Raw genomic sequence first — 13,739 nt, forward strand, 5'->3', positions numbered from 1 at the left:
GATATTCAAAAGTGAGTGTCTTCTATTTTTCCAATTGTGATGGCACTGACCCAACATTCACCCTCTGGCAGCCAGGGCTATAGAGAGAAACCAATGCCAAAAAAAAAAAACCAACAAAATAGAAACTACACTGTTCAAATCTCACTGCATTTAAAAAATGTGTTCCTCATCAATGAACAATTTAACAGTGTGTTGTAGCTATTTGGTTTGAAGCTGAACACACCTAATATGGATATTGTGTAATTGTATATTGTGCCCCATAAAGCACTTTGTTTTGTTACAGGAGTCACTGCCAACAGCATGGAGGTAGGGTGGGTCATTAGAAGAAGAGTAAAGTACCTTGTTCACAAAGGTCAGATCTTTCAAAGACTTCCGCACACCACTACCAAGAATAACCACTTTGCAGTGACAACACCACTGAGGTCGGAGTGATGCACTTTCTGCTATATCATGACTGGAATCTTTATATCCAGAAAGACCTACAGGCAATGGACTTTTGTTAGCAATTAAAACAGACCAAAGATACAAGTATTACACAGTATAAAATTAAACTATAACAATCAATTACAATATTGATTATTGACTTACTTTATATTATGCTTTAATGAAAATCTTCTAAGTTATGGTGACCAGGCATCTAATATTTGACACTAAAGTAGAAATAAAGGAAAACACCCACTCCCAAATAACTGGAAAAGGAAGCTAGCATGAACGAATCAAACAAAAGCAAAGCACTAAGATCCTCAAACGTGTACAGGGCATCAACAGAGACTAGACCCACTTCTTGACAGGTAAGGTGATACTGCAAGTTCTGTGGGAGATAAAGAGCAATGGGTACAAATGACTTATATGACTTACAGCATCAGAGGGAAATAAGAACCAAGGTATATTCTGAGTAAGGACTGAGGGATCAGAAGAGCAAGTCTACATATACAGAGTGCATCTCCTATGATAAGAGGTGAAGGTCAAGGCAGAAAATGGAAGGAGAATAAGAAACAGCCAGTAGATAAGATGACAAAGAGTCCAAAACTTTAACAAAGGTGACTTTCAAAAAGAGTTCAAAGATGAGACAGGAGAAGCAACCAGATCCTAGAAAAAGTTCAGGGCAGACAAAATACTACAAGGAATCTGGGGGATGAGGAGGTAGTGAGAAACAGGGCTGGCACACAAGATGTCAGTGAGCTAGAAAAAGCAACTTTATGGCAGGCCTGAGGAAGATGCACTAGTTCTCAGCTGTGGGGACCTAGGCATCCCTGTGGAAAGAAGGAGGCCCTGCAGAGGACATATAAAGGCTAACTGAGGAAGTGACAGCAACAGCTGCAGAGCAGAACAGACAAACAAAATACTATCTATGGCCTCATCTGCAGTCAGGGCTACAGACAGTCTTGAGGCCAGCCTGATGCCATAGGCCAGAGCACAGAAATTCACATCCTGTCACAGAAAACAACAGCCAGAGAGGTTAACTTATCAAAGATTACACACCAACACATTGCTTATTATTTGTTAAAAATTAAATCAAAATTTCGAAAAGAGTAGGCTTTTTAACTAAGAATGGATTTGGAGTTAACAAAAAGCTCACTAGCTCACCATTGCTTGTTGGAGGAAATGGTACATTAGGCTGCTTCAGCCGGTAAGAGCTTGCTAATCTGGGAGGATTTGCAGATCCTGGTGGAGGCCCACGAAGAAGCAAATGCTGTCGATACTCCAAACCTGGGTTTACTCTGTGGCTACTGACCAAACCCATGGATGGAACATCTGGAGCATTACTAACCTCATAGCTGTTAGGAATTCTCACGTGAAGAAGGTCGGAAAACGCAGCCACAACACTGCTAATGTTCTGAAACAAAATTTAAACACTGTGTTACTCACCTAGAAGAAAAGTGAATTACTGAGAAATTAATACTTAGGATAATTCTATCTTCAGGATTATATACAGTATAAAAAACCCCAACTACTCTTATTTAAACTTAAATTATTTCATAAGCTAATATACAAACAAAGCTTTCATAAAAAGTAATCTTCAGGGTTCCAACTAACATTGTGATTTATAAACAGTAAATGATTCTAGCTACCTTAGTATCTGAAAGACCTAAAAGACACAATAGGAAATGAGAAGGCCCTCAGGGTACTTATGGGAAAACTCCTATCTAGCTCTGGAAAAAAGTCTAACATGGTCCACAACAGTTTTGCAACAACCAAATATCATGAATTGTAAGTCTGACTTTCAACAAAATGTCTCTATAAAACTTCGAGTTTTTAAAGTAAGTCCTTGATAGATAAGTAAGTGCTGTTGGCATCAGCTGCCTGTAGAAAGTTTCTACTGCTTTTATAGACTTGACTATTGACTATGCTTTTTTTTTTTTTTTTTTTTTTTTCTGGTTTTTCGAGACAGGGTTTCTCTGTGGCTTTGGAGCCTGTCCTGGAACTAGCTCTTGTAGACCAGGCTGGTCTCGAACTCCCAGAGATCCGCCTGCCTCTGCCTCCCGAGTGCTGGGATTAAAGGCGTGCGCCACCACCGCCCAGCTTGACTATGGTTTTTCAATGGTGAACTTTTACAACATGTAAAGTTGTGGAAAGGCTTCTTTCTAGAATTCTCTAAAACACACACCCTTTTACATGAAGAGTACATGAACTCTCAGCTCCTATTTTTATGCCTTGGCTTAGTTCTCAGATAAACCTCTTAATAGTACTAAAGAACAGCCTGGATATCTGAAGTGACTCTCCACCCTACCCGTATCTTTTGTTTTGCTATCCCAAATTCTGTTTCATTGTGGGTCACTGATAGAGCTTTAACAACAGGACACACTCCACCGCATAAGATGTGATGCCATCTTTTACCTCAGCAGCTGTAGGATGCAGGGTGATTGCTACAGATATAAGACCAGATCTGGGACCATTTGGGGATGAACCAAAAGGTGAAGTAAAAAATAAAGTGCCTGGCTCAGTTTTGATGTCATTTCTTCTTGATTCTGAACCTAAAAGGGGTGGTGGAGAAAAGAGTAGTCATAGCTTCCAAAGTCAAAATATTTACAATAGTAACTTGATAGACTAAATTAATAAAGCCAATCTCTTACTTTTCCCAGAAATGCTTGGAAGAATTGGAATGATGGGGGATGGCACTGGTTCCGGAGGCTCTTCCTTCACCAATGACAGATCTGGGTACCTGTTCACCTCCATACCAACCACACTCTCAGGAGAAGATGAAGGAACAAAACTGTCAGGAGTGTCCCGTTCACCATAGTGATCCTGTATCCTGAAAGAGGAGCATACAGATCCCTATGTACAATTTCACTGGGGTTTCTCACCAATCCCACAAGTACCACAGGAAGGATACTCTCAGCAATAGCAAAATCATAGCAGCAACTAGATCAGTTATTACTCTGCTATGAAAACATAGTAAATAAGTTTACTACAAAACAGTACAAATGTCTATTCCTTTGACAAAGCTTAAGATGGAAGTTAAAGGCCTGTTAGAAGGAGAAGTTCAGACTACAGCATAGCATGGGAAACTGACACCTTGGCCAAAAAAAAAAAAAAGTCACTGAGACTAAGAGACAGGTAGGGTTGTAAGATACATCTTTACTGTTGTATAGAGTGGCAAGATGAGAGAAAACAGTTAACTGTGGTGCTGTAGACACTTAATTTTCTTAAATAATAAAATGATGGCGATGGGGGAGAGCAGACTCCCTTGTCTCAATCAAGGTTCTTTCTGGTTTACCAGAAAGATGGTGAGGCTCAAAGGTAAGAGTATGGAATGTTGCCATGAATCTTCTATCTTTCATTTCTTCTACTCATACTTAAAAAGACATGTAAAGGGCTGCTGGGCAGTCATATAAAATCCAGGGAATAAACAGACGTTGTGTTAGATCACCAAATACATACTCCTGAGTATAATTCTTTCCCAAGGCTGGAAAGAATTTCACTTTACTGATGCAGTTGGGAATTCTTAGCTGTGAGGTAAAAGAGAAAGGAGACATGGATTCCAAACCCCAACAAGTGACACTTCCAGTGGTTACAGAAAAAGTTTCTATTCTGTTGATGTGTCCAGTGACAAGTTTTCTCAATAAAGTAAGACACTGACACCTCAGAACACAGAGATCCATCAGATTTTCCACAAAGAGATAAAAGTCTAAAGAAGTTCATACAGACTCTTAACTACTTGGGGAGTAAAATTATCTACTAAGTGAAGCTGATTCCCCCAGTAAGATTACTAGAGGCAAAAGAACTAATACAAATTGGTGATGAGCTTCCTGTATCAAAGACACATTCTTTTCCATAACACTCTAGTATCTATGATGGTTGATCTCTAATTTTAGATATCTACAAGTATCAATAAATCAACAAATCCCACAAGCAGCTTTGAAATACTTGGTATGAAGGTTTTCTCATAACTTTAATGTCTATTTAATTATCATGGTGTATAATGCTTAAGTTATGAAGACATTAAAATGCACAAACTACACTTTAACAGTAATGATGCCTTGGGCAGTTTATATTGAAGTGTACTTTATACTTCAAAAGTTTTTATATACTATATAGTATATTTACATATACTATACATACTCTATACTATATAGAGCACATATTATAACTATATAATAGTGCAAATAGTACATGCCATATATTGTACATATATACACATAGTAATATATATACACTATGTAGTATACTATATACTACTCCTAAACACATTATGCTAAGCACATATTTTAAAAGGAGCAACTAATTTTTAAAAGTAGCTTCTAAGGCTGAGAAATGGTTTGGTGGTTAAAAGTATTGGCTGCTCTTCCAGAGGACCCAGGTTTAATTCCCAGTGTGCACAGTGTGCTTATAACCTGAAACTCTAGTTCCAGGAATCTGGTGCCCTATTCTGGCCTCTGTGGAAACCAGGCATGCATGTAGTACTCAGACATACATGCAGGCAGACATGCACGCGCGCGCACGCACACACACACACACACACACACACACACACACACACCAGCATCTACCTTAATTCTTCATGATTATTATGAGGTGGTGTTGGAAGTGAGGCAGGAACATCCACTGTCTTCGGACCTTGAGCAATAGCTCGAGCCAGCAAGTCATCCTGAGGTCTGAAAGGCACCTGAAATGGCTTCGGTCCAAAAGTTCTGGCAACTGGAAAAGCAAACAAATAGAACCAAAGTATGTAGGGCAAAGCTGATGGAACTGTATAGTTCTGTGGACATTTTGATATACACAGCTTTCAAAAGAAGATTCTTCAGCGGTGTAAGTTATCATACCTTCATGGCTCACCAACACGCCAGCTTTTCCAGCAAGTTCTTCAGTCGTTGCAAAACCATTTGCCATCTTCTGGCAAGCCATGGGAGGTGGTGTAGGAGGAAGAGAGGCAGGGGGTGTTGGAGGATTACTTAAATTATTCTGCTGCAGGAGACCAAAAAATTTTAAATTATATGCTACTGAGCAAATATGTATTGACCTTGCTAAAACCTAATTCTGTGAATTTTTAGCACAAGGAAGCAAGACTATATGAAACATAATCCAGAGGATTTCCATTTCCAAATGCACAAGAATAAACACACATACACACACACAGCCATGAGCTTATCAGAATGGGATGTTGTTATCCAATTGCCTACTTGGCCCAGCTTGAGCATTCAGCTTTGAAACGAAGAACCCATTTTTTGTTACACTTAATTTTATTTAATGTAACTTTTCTTAAGTTTCATGATTACAACAACCAATGAAAAGCAGCTTTAAAATTTAGTAAGTTGCAAAAAAGCAGTTACATATTCCTTTACTCAACTTTCATTAAAATATATCCTACTTCTATAGAAATGCAGTTTGTCATCTTTAACCTATAATTGCAATTTACATTTCAGATGAGAACCTGGATTATCCAAGATCTCTAAAAGTAGTAAAAAGAGAAAAAAGTTACTAAAGATACCAAATATACTAAGAAATACAACTGATTTTCAGTTATGTCTCCCAGCCTTCCATTTGTCACCAATTTGTCATAGAGTCTTGGTCTCCCCAAGGAGTGCTGGCGTCACCCTGTAAGAGCAGCCTGCACTGAGGAGTTCTAACTGAAGACCAGGCCACGAGGACAGCAAAGAGAGCATAGAGACAGTTATCTTAATAACAGAAGAAAAGCCACCAGGAAAACAGACACTCTCACAGACATCTCAAAATAATTGCTCTGTTTAAGTCAGATGCGAAGTAAAGTGATCTTACAATGCAATCATAAAAATATTTAAGAAGTAATATTAACTTGATTGACTTTATGCTATTTTGGTAACCTAAGAATTAGTGCATAATTTCAATTAGCACCTAAGTTATTTGATGAAATATATTAAAACTTTTAAAATTCATTTTCCAAGGTAAAAATCTAACCATACCCTTTATTCCCACTATGTACCGTCAATTTGATTCATTTTAAGAGTTAACAAAGGTTACAAGGAAGGAAAAACATGTTTCCTCAACATGGAAAGATACAATGGATATTTTCCATCATTTGTATTCTTATGTCTATGAAATTTCAAGTATACATATTAGAAACACTTAGCCAGATACACTTTGAATCTTCTAGCTGACCCTAACTTTCAGTGAAACTTGGGAGACTTCATGTAAACTAGATGCAAAACTAAGCCACACTCCTCAGTAGTGGGAAGCTCTCCAGCGTGAAGCAAGGCGGCACCCTGGCAAAGAAACATACCTTGTAGATCAACTGAGAATAGTAGTCTGAGACCCCTTCAAGGGCGGCACTGCCAAAAGTTCCTAGAAGTCGAGTCCCACTATTAAATTGGCCACTGCCATAAGGAAGAAAGTGCGCAAAGTTCACTCCAATGATCGGTTCCATTAGAGGGAGCAGAGAGAGCTGCTATTAAAAAACACATTTAAAAGTAATGTACATGATTAACAAACATGGAAGTGTTTGGGGGCTTCCTAAGACCTGAAGTCAAATAAGGATTGTGAAAAATAAGACTTAAAAATTTCAAGAGTCAAATCGTTGGGAACTACAGAATCTCTGGGATATGTCAAATAAGTTTTATTCCCATCTGTTAAAGAGATGCCAACACGTGCCTTACCAAAAAACATGCTCCTTATCTTTGTTCAGTAAGAACCAGGCCATGAACTGAGGCCAGGCACCGTCAATGGGAATGGGGGGTGGGGGAGGTGTGAGGTGTGTCCCCTCCCCACATTTGTAAAACCACAAAGGTATAACAAGCAGAGTTTAAATGAGAGTCCATGGCTGCATTTCTTTGGGTCCAGAGTCACAAGAAATGGGGAAACAATGCTTCCTAATGTTGAGGCTGCTCCTTTTGAACATACATAAATCTTGACCATCATCTACCAATCCATCTACTGGAATATAAATCTCAAGTGCCAATAAGATAAAGTGCAGGTTTGCTAGCAAACAAGGTTTATTAGTTTCCTTTCCAGATGCCCTTTATCCCTGAGCTCTCTATTTTAATTAGGAACTAACTGCAATTGTAATTAAGTTAAAGCCTCCATTTCATAGGGCTGAAAAAGCACTTGCTCTCACCCCTCCTGGAAGTGGCAAGGGCTGTTCTGACAGCTCACCTGTTTCAAGTGGGTGAAGGAGTCAGAGCTGGAATACACAGCCTGCTTTTCCTCTTCATCCTTCTTCCTTTTCTTTGAGCGAGGTGCTGCTTTCTCCCCCGTCCTCTGAGTCCGTTTACTTCGCTGTTTCTTGGTTTCACTTCCTCCATCTGATTTTGGCAACTGGTTGTTGCCACCTCCAAAACCACCTTGCATTTGAGCCCCCAAAGTTTGCTAATGTAATTGGAAAGGTTAAGAAGTAAGTAACTACCCACATGTTTGATTCTTAGTTCATGCTAGACCAGCTCCATCCTGTGACTCACATTTCTAACATGGCATCACATGTTAAGAAGGGAAGTTACACAGTGAGGTTTTCTGAAATAATACCCTCTGCATTCAGGTATATTAAAATATGAAAAATAGCCAGCCTCAGCATTGTAGGGAAGTTTGAAATTCCTAGATAGAATAATGAAGTATGACTCCTCACTATCTACGCTGAAGTCAAGGAGGCACCAAGCCAAATGACTGGGCAGCTTTAGTACATTTACTTGTACCAAATTATTGTGCCTTGGTGATTTTTTTTTTGATCCCCATAAGAGCTAGGAACTGTTGAAATCTGAGATCTGGAGCTAATTCACAGGTTCCAGGAACATTTTAAAGCCCATGCATCTGAGGTGAGAGAACAGCTGCTAGAAAGTAGTAAGATGTCATATTGACCCCTCAAACTAGTGTCAAATCCTACATGTGAATGAAAACCTAATGGCTATATACTTACTCAAAAAAAAGAGAGAAATCAGATGATAGCAAATTAATCTTTCCTTTGCTTTTAAAAAGATATATTTATTTTGTTTATGGAGGTGTGTGGATGTTTTATCTGTATGTATACATTGTATATACACCATATGCATGGCTGGTGCCTGTGGAGGTCAGGAGAGCATTGATCATTTGAAACTGGAGTTACAAATGGTTACAAGCCACTATGTGGGTGCAGAAACTAAACTCAAGTCCTCTACAAGAATCCATCTCTGTGTCTAGCTTCTTTTCCTTTCCTTTTGCCTTCACTGTTACGAAGAAGTAAGAGTAATACATGCCTTGAAAAAGGTTTTAGTTAAGACTATAGGTACCAATATCAAAACATAGGAATATTTTTCATGCTTTCTTATTTCTAAAATTAATATTAGTGGCTTGCTACTGATAACTATAGTTGCAAAACTTAGTAAATCAATTCTGCGTATAATTTTTGAATGTTTCAAAATTTATAGTTTTTATTTAATTTATAGTTTTATAAAATTATATAATTTATAGTTTATAAAATTTATAGTTTTATATAATTTTTGAATGTTTCAAAAATTATAGTTTCTAGTTATGTTCTAAGTAATATCATATTGATGGAAAAATTATAGATAAAGGGAAATAGGGCAATGATTTTAGCTTATGAGCTATACAGTTTGTCTGAACTGTTGGCTCTGATCTAGTACTACAAAAGAAGCCATATGCTTTTTACAAATGAATTGGCCATGGTTCAATAAAACTTTTAAAATTCATGGACAAATTAAAATTTCAAAAGATTTTCATTTATCATAAATGACTACCTTTTCTTAGGTTTCTCCCAACCATTGAAAAAAAAAACAACAACCAAAAAAACAACCAAAAAAAACCCAACCCATTCTTAGCTCATACAAAGAACAGAGGAAGTTGAAGCAGACTTGCATTGCCTGTGCCTGGGTAGATCCCTGATTCTCCAAGAGCAGTACAGAGAAACAACGGAGCCCTTGGTCCAACCTTAAACCAAATGAACCAGCGATCTTTGCCTTACCAGGGCTACCATGATTGTGTAAGGAAGCCTGCAGCATTTCCCCATCATTAGCACATCATTATTACCAGGGGAATCTTGATGAATGATATATTCTGATTTCACAACAACAGCAGCACAAGAAATTTGGTATTTTGTAAAGCCATCCCAGGTGACGTGCATGCTGCTGGTCCTCAAGGAGTGAACTTTAAGTTGCAAAGGCCTATGAATTCTGTAATTGGCTTATGAGAGACTGACCAGGCAAGCATGTTAAGTACACATACCTCAGCCACTTTAAATGCTTTCAGACCTTATCTCTAATTTTCACAATTATCCTAAAAGCACATATAACTATTTTAAAGTACAAGTAAAATTTTTTTATTTTATTCTTATATTATTTTGATGTTTTGAATAAAAGTTTTATTTTGTAGCTCAGGCTAGCCTCAAACTTGCAGCAATCTTCCTGCCTCAGCTTCTTGAGTGCTGAGATTATAGGCGAGTTCCACCATGTATAGCTTCACATGGCTTTTGCTATTTTGTTTTAATCAGAGGGGTTTATACCTTGTGCTCATAATCATAAATTAGTTTCTGCTTTTTATATTTGACATGTGCCTGCTTCTCTGTGCCATTAAACATTCTTGTATGGCACAAATTTTAGTATGAACATGCTGAAGGTAGATACTATGTGAGTAATGCCATAGCAGATGTGATGTGAACACATGATCCACACACATCTGTGATTGGTCAAGTCAGGAAGTTATCTACAAGATTTCAGAACCAAGTTTCACAAAAGAAAAAGAAATTAGGAAAAGATAGGGGAAAAGAAGGGGGTGCAGCACACGGAACAGAGAGCACAGTGGGCATGGGACCAAGGTCCTGGGAATGAGGGCACTCAGCATTCCCAGAGGCAAAATGTCTTGGAGACAGCAGCCAGGGATTGGGCCTGGGCAGCATATTTACTGGTAACAAACAACTAGAAAAGCACAACCACAAGATGCACTGTATGCATGCATGAAACTCTCAACGAATAAATTAAAAGAAGGAAGAGACCACAACCGCAAATTAGACAAAAGTAACAACTGCTGGGGCAACACTCAATCTCTACTGAATGATAGGTGACAACAGAGAAAGATTATAGCCAGCCAATTACAGCCAATCCTTATAAGAAGACAATTGTCATTGTTCTTAAAATTGCAAGTTTGGACAAGAAAGAATACTACTGCACTTCAAGTAAAATATGAAAATTATAAAATTCCAACTGAGCAGCACCCCAGGGAAGCTGTGTGAGTGCATTAAACCATCACTATCTATAAAAGACAAGGAGCAAAGCAACAAACAGACCTATTCCAAAGACAGAGAACACCTGCTTGTGCAACACCTTAATGAAGTTCACTGAAATGGGGTTACCCTGTAATCAAAGTGTGTTCTAAAAATTGTCTGTCATAGAAATGAAAAGCAAGACCAATGTTAACACTTAAAATGGGTAGAATATCGATACATAGAAAACTACAAAGATGGAAATAGTATCCACATCTAAAATCGTGTGTTTTATGACACCATAGGTTCCCAATAAGGGTGACCCCTGAGAGTACTCAAGGCAAGTAAGACAAGTGCAGGAGCTGTCTTCTAAATTTTAAAGAGGCTAATGGAAATTATGCACTTATAAAGGTTCATACATACTTCCTTTGCTACATTTAGTCCAATTCAGTTGTGATAACCAGCTGAAAGGTATACATTACAACAATATGTTTGTTTTATATCACAAGCAAAAAGTTACTCATATATTTTGTAAATACAAGCAAAAACAGGGTTCCATAGAAATAAAAAATGCTTTAGAATAAAAAAGCTGCAAAATAGTTTTACATAGTAATTTGTTGATACTAATCCACTAAAATAGCTTGAAAACAAAGGTGAGTTACAGTTTTCACAACTGACACTTACCAATCCTTCTGCTGGGTTTTGCTTCTCAGCCAGTTTACCATCCTTTGCAGAGCTGTCCCCTGAAGACAACGTGCCCTCAGGCTTCGGGGTGAGAAGGGAAGAGGCCTTTTTATTTTTTAACAAGTGTTTCAGTAGTTCATTTCCTGTATCTCCTTTGGTAACAGGGGCTCCGGCAGAATGGGAAGGACACTGTACTGAGGAGACAGGACTAGCCATGGTGTCTTCAGTCTTACTACTAGTTTTCTCTTCCACATGGGCCTCCTCCTGACGTGGGCATGACTCTGCCTCAACCTTTTCCAGCTTTATTTCTTCAGCTTTGCTGGGGGGTTCCATGGGGTTCTTGTCTGCATTTGGATTAACATGTGTCTGTTGATTTAGAGTGCCCTTTATGAATTCATTGCTGGGAAGTTTATTTTCTGACTCTATACAGGGCTGACCTGCTGCGATACTGGGAGTGGATGGGCAAACTGGCTCCACTGCCTCTTGTTCTCTTTGCTGAGGAAGCTCACTGGGTGTGTTCACTGTAGGAGTGGAGGTAGTTTCAGAGATGCCTGGGGTGAGTGGAGCAGTTGAGTCTGAGTGAGGGGTTGACGGTGCTTTGGTGGATTCTATATCATCATCTTTTTTCTTTTTTCTTGTTCTTTTCTTTTTCCCCTTTTCTTCTGGGATTATGTCAGAATACAACTGAATGAGAGACTGGCTTGATCCTGGATAATTTTGGCCCTGGGTTACAGCAGGGTCTTGGCCACATGGGACATTGCTATTAGCTCCTGGAGGTGTTCCTGATAAAACTGGTGGGAATGGAGGCCTCAATGGGGAATGCTGAAAGCTGGACCCAGAAAGACTTCCAGGTCCTTGCTTAACAGAATGAAAGTTTGGGCTCCCCCCAGGAGCAGATGGTGAATCTGGAACAAAGGAAGGAGGTCCTACTTGCCTTCGCTCACTGGTTTGCATAAAGGTTTGGTTTGGGGGTGAATGAACAGACCCTTGTTGAATATTCTGCTGCTGTAAAACTGGCCCCATTTGCTGCTGGTGTTGTGGAGACTGCTGAAGGGGTCTTGAGGATTGCAAAAAGTCACAGGGTCTCTCAGAAGCATAGAACGGCATCTGAGACACAGGGGTCCTGTTGACAAGCTCAGCACTCATCAGACCATGCTGTTCCATCTCCATTCTCTGCTGCAGAGCTCTCTGTCTATCTACTTCTTGCATCAGTTGGACTCGCTGCCTTTCCTGCTGTTCTCGTAAGCGTTCCTTTCGTTCCCGCTCTTGAAAGCTTTCACTGAAAGGGTTGTTGTCATCAAATTCCACTAGAGGTGGTGGTCCACTCTGTGAATTTGCACTTGACACTGCCCCTGGAGCAGGTGCACAAGTTTTTATAGATAATTGGGTAATTGGGGGCTGAATCCTAGGAGGGTTAAGGGGGAGGTGGGCAGGAGCACTGTTATGTTGCCATCCAGGTAAACTGGGCATTCTGGCAGGGCTGGAATGGCCAGAGATGACTGCTGCGTGCTGCTGATGCTGAAGCTGCTGTGGCACCATGGGGAAGGTGGGTTGGCTAATGGTGGGTGGAGTGGCACCTGGAACAAGAGGTGGCTGGGGCTGAACCCCTGGCATAAGGATGGGAGGGGCTAGGGCACACTGTTGCTGCTGCTGTTGTTGCTGCTGTTTGATCCGATAATCTTCAATCAATTCAGCATGCTCTTTCTGTTGTTTACGAATCTGAAACAATAAAAGTAATTATTACTAAAGCAGGTACTATAAATATTACTAAGGCAGGTACTATACTAAAATACTGGTGATAGTTTTGGTGGCATATGATCTGAGTTAGATAACTGGGATCCACATGATAGAGGTAGACATCCAATTCCTAAACCTTGTGACCATATGTATGCTGTACTACGTTTGAATATGTATACACAAACAAAATTATTAAAATAATTTTTACTTGTGAAAGTTCTTCACATATTAAATATCCACAAAAAATTCAAAACTAATTTTCTGAAATAAGTATTAAATTCATATGCTATTTAAACCACAACACATCTAACAGTAAGATAAAACAAAACAACAAAATATAATGTCATAGAAGTCACATTAATATACAAGGTAAGAATAATTACTAAAATTGTAACCATTTAATAAGATTTTTTGTTTTGTTTTGCTTTTTGAGAAAGGGTTTCTCTGTATAGCACTGGCTGTCCTAAAATGCACTTTGTAGACCAGGCTGGCCTCAAATTCAGATATCTGCCTGCCTCTGCCTCCTAATACTGGCATTAAAGATATGCACCACCACATCTGGCTAAAATTCCATTTTTTAATTACATAAAATGACATTTAAAATAAGAATTATTAGCAAATATGTCATTTCCTCTCTCAGATTTAAAAGATTGGTAAAACGCTAAATTTGATTGGTGGCCAATTCAAATTATAATTTCTGAAACCTGTCTAAGCTCTGAAGTGA

The 13,739-nt window shown here is 38.9% G+C and overlaps 1 protein-coding gene across 1 annotated transcript in view; it reads right to left on the reverse strand.

The window, feature by feature from the left end:
* Window positions 1-13,739, reverse strand: part of Kmt2c (lysine methyltransferase 2C) — a 226,539-nt gene that overhangs the window by 16,262 nt on the left and 196,538 nt on the right. Inside the window, 9 exon segments of the mRNA XM_057788031.1 lie at window positions 340-479; window positions 1,588-1,837; window positions 2,839-2,975; window positions 3,075-3,253; window positions 4,992-5,139; window positions 5,265-5,406; window positions 6,698-6,862; window positions 7,567-7,779; window positions 11,279-12,997. Of these exon segments, the coding sequence (XP_057644014.1) occupies window positions 340-479; window positions 1,588-1,837; window positions 2,839-2,975; window positions 3,075-3,253; window positions 4,992-5,139; window positions 5,265-5,406; window positions 6,698-6,862; window positions 7,567-7,779; window positions 11,279-12,997 (3,093 nt within the window).

Source organism: Chionomys nivalis, chromosome 1, assembly GCF_950005125.1.
Source record: "Chionomys nivalis chromosome 1, mChiNiv1.1, whole genome shotgun sequence".
Taxonomy (NCBI): Eukaryota; Metazoa; Chordata; class Mammalia; order Rodentia; family Cricetidae; genus Chionomys; species Chionomys nivalis.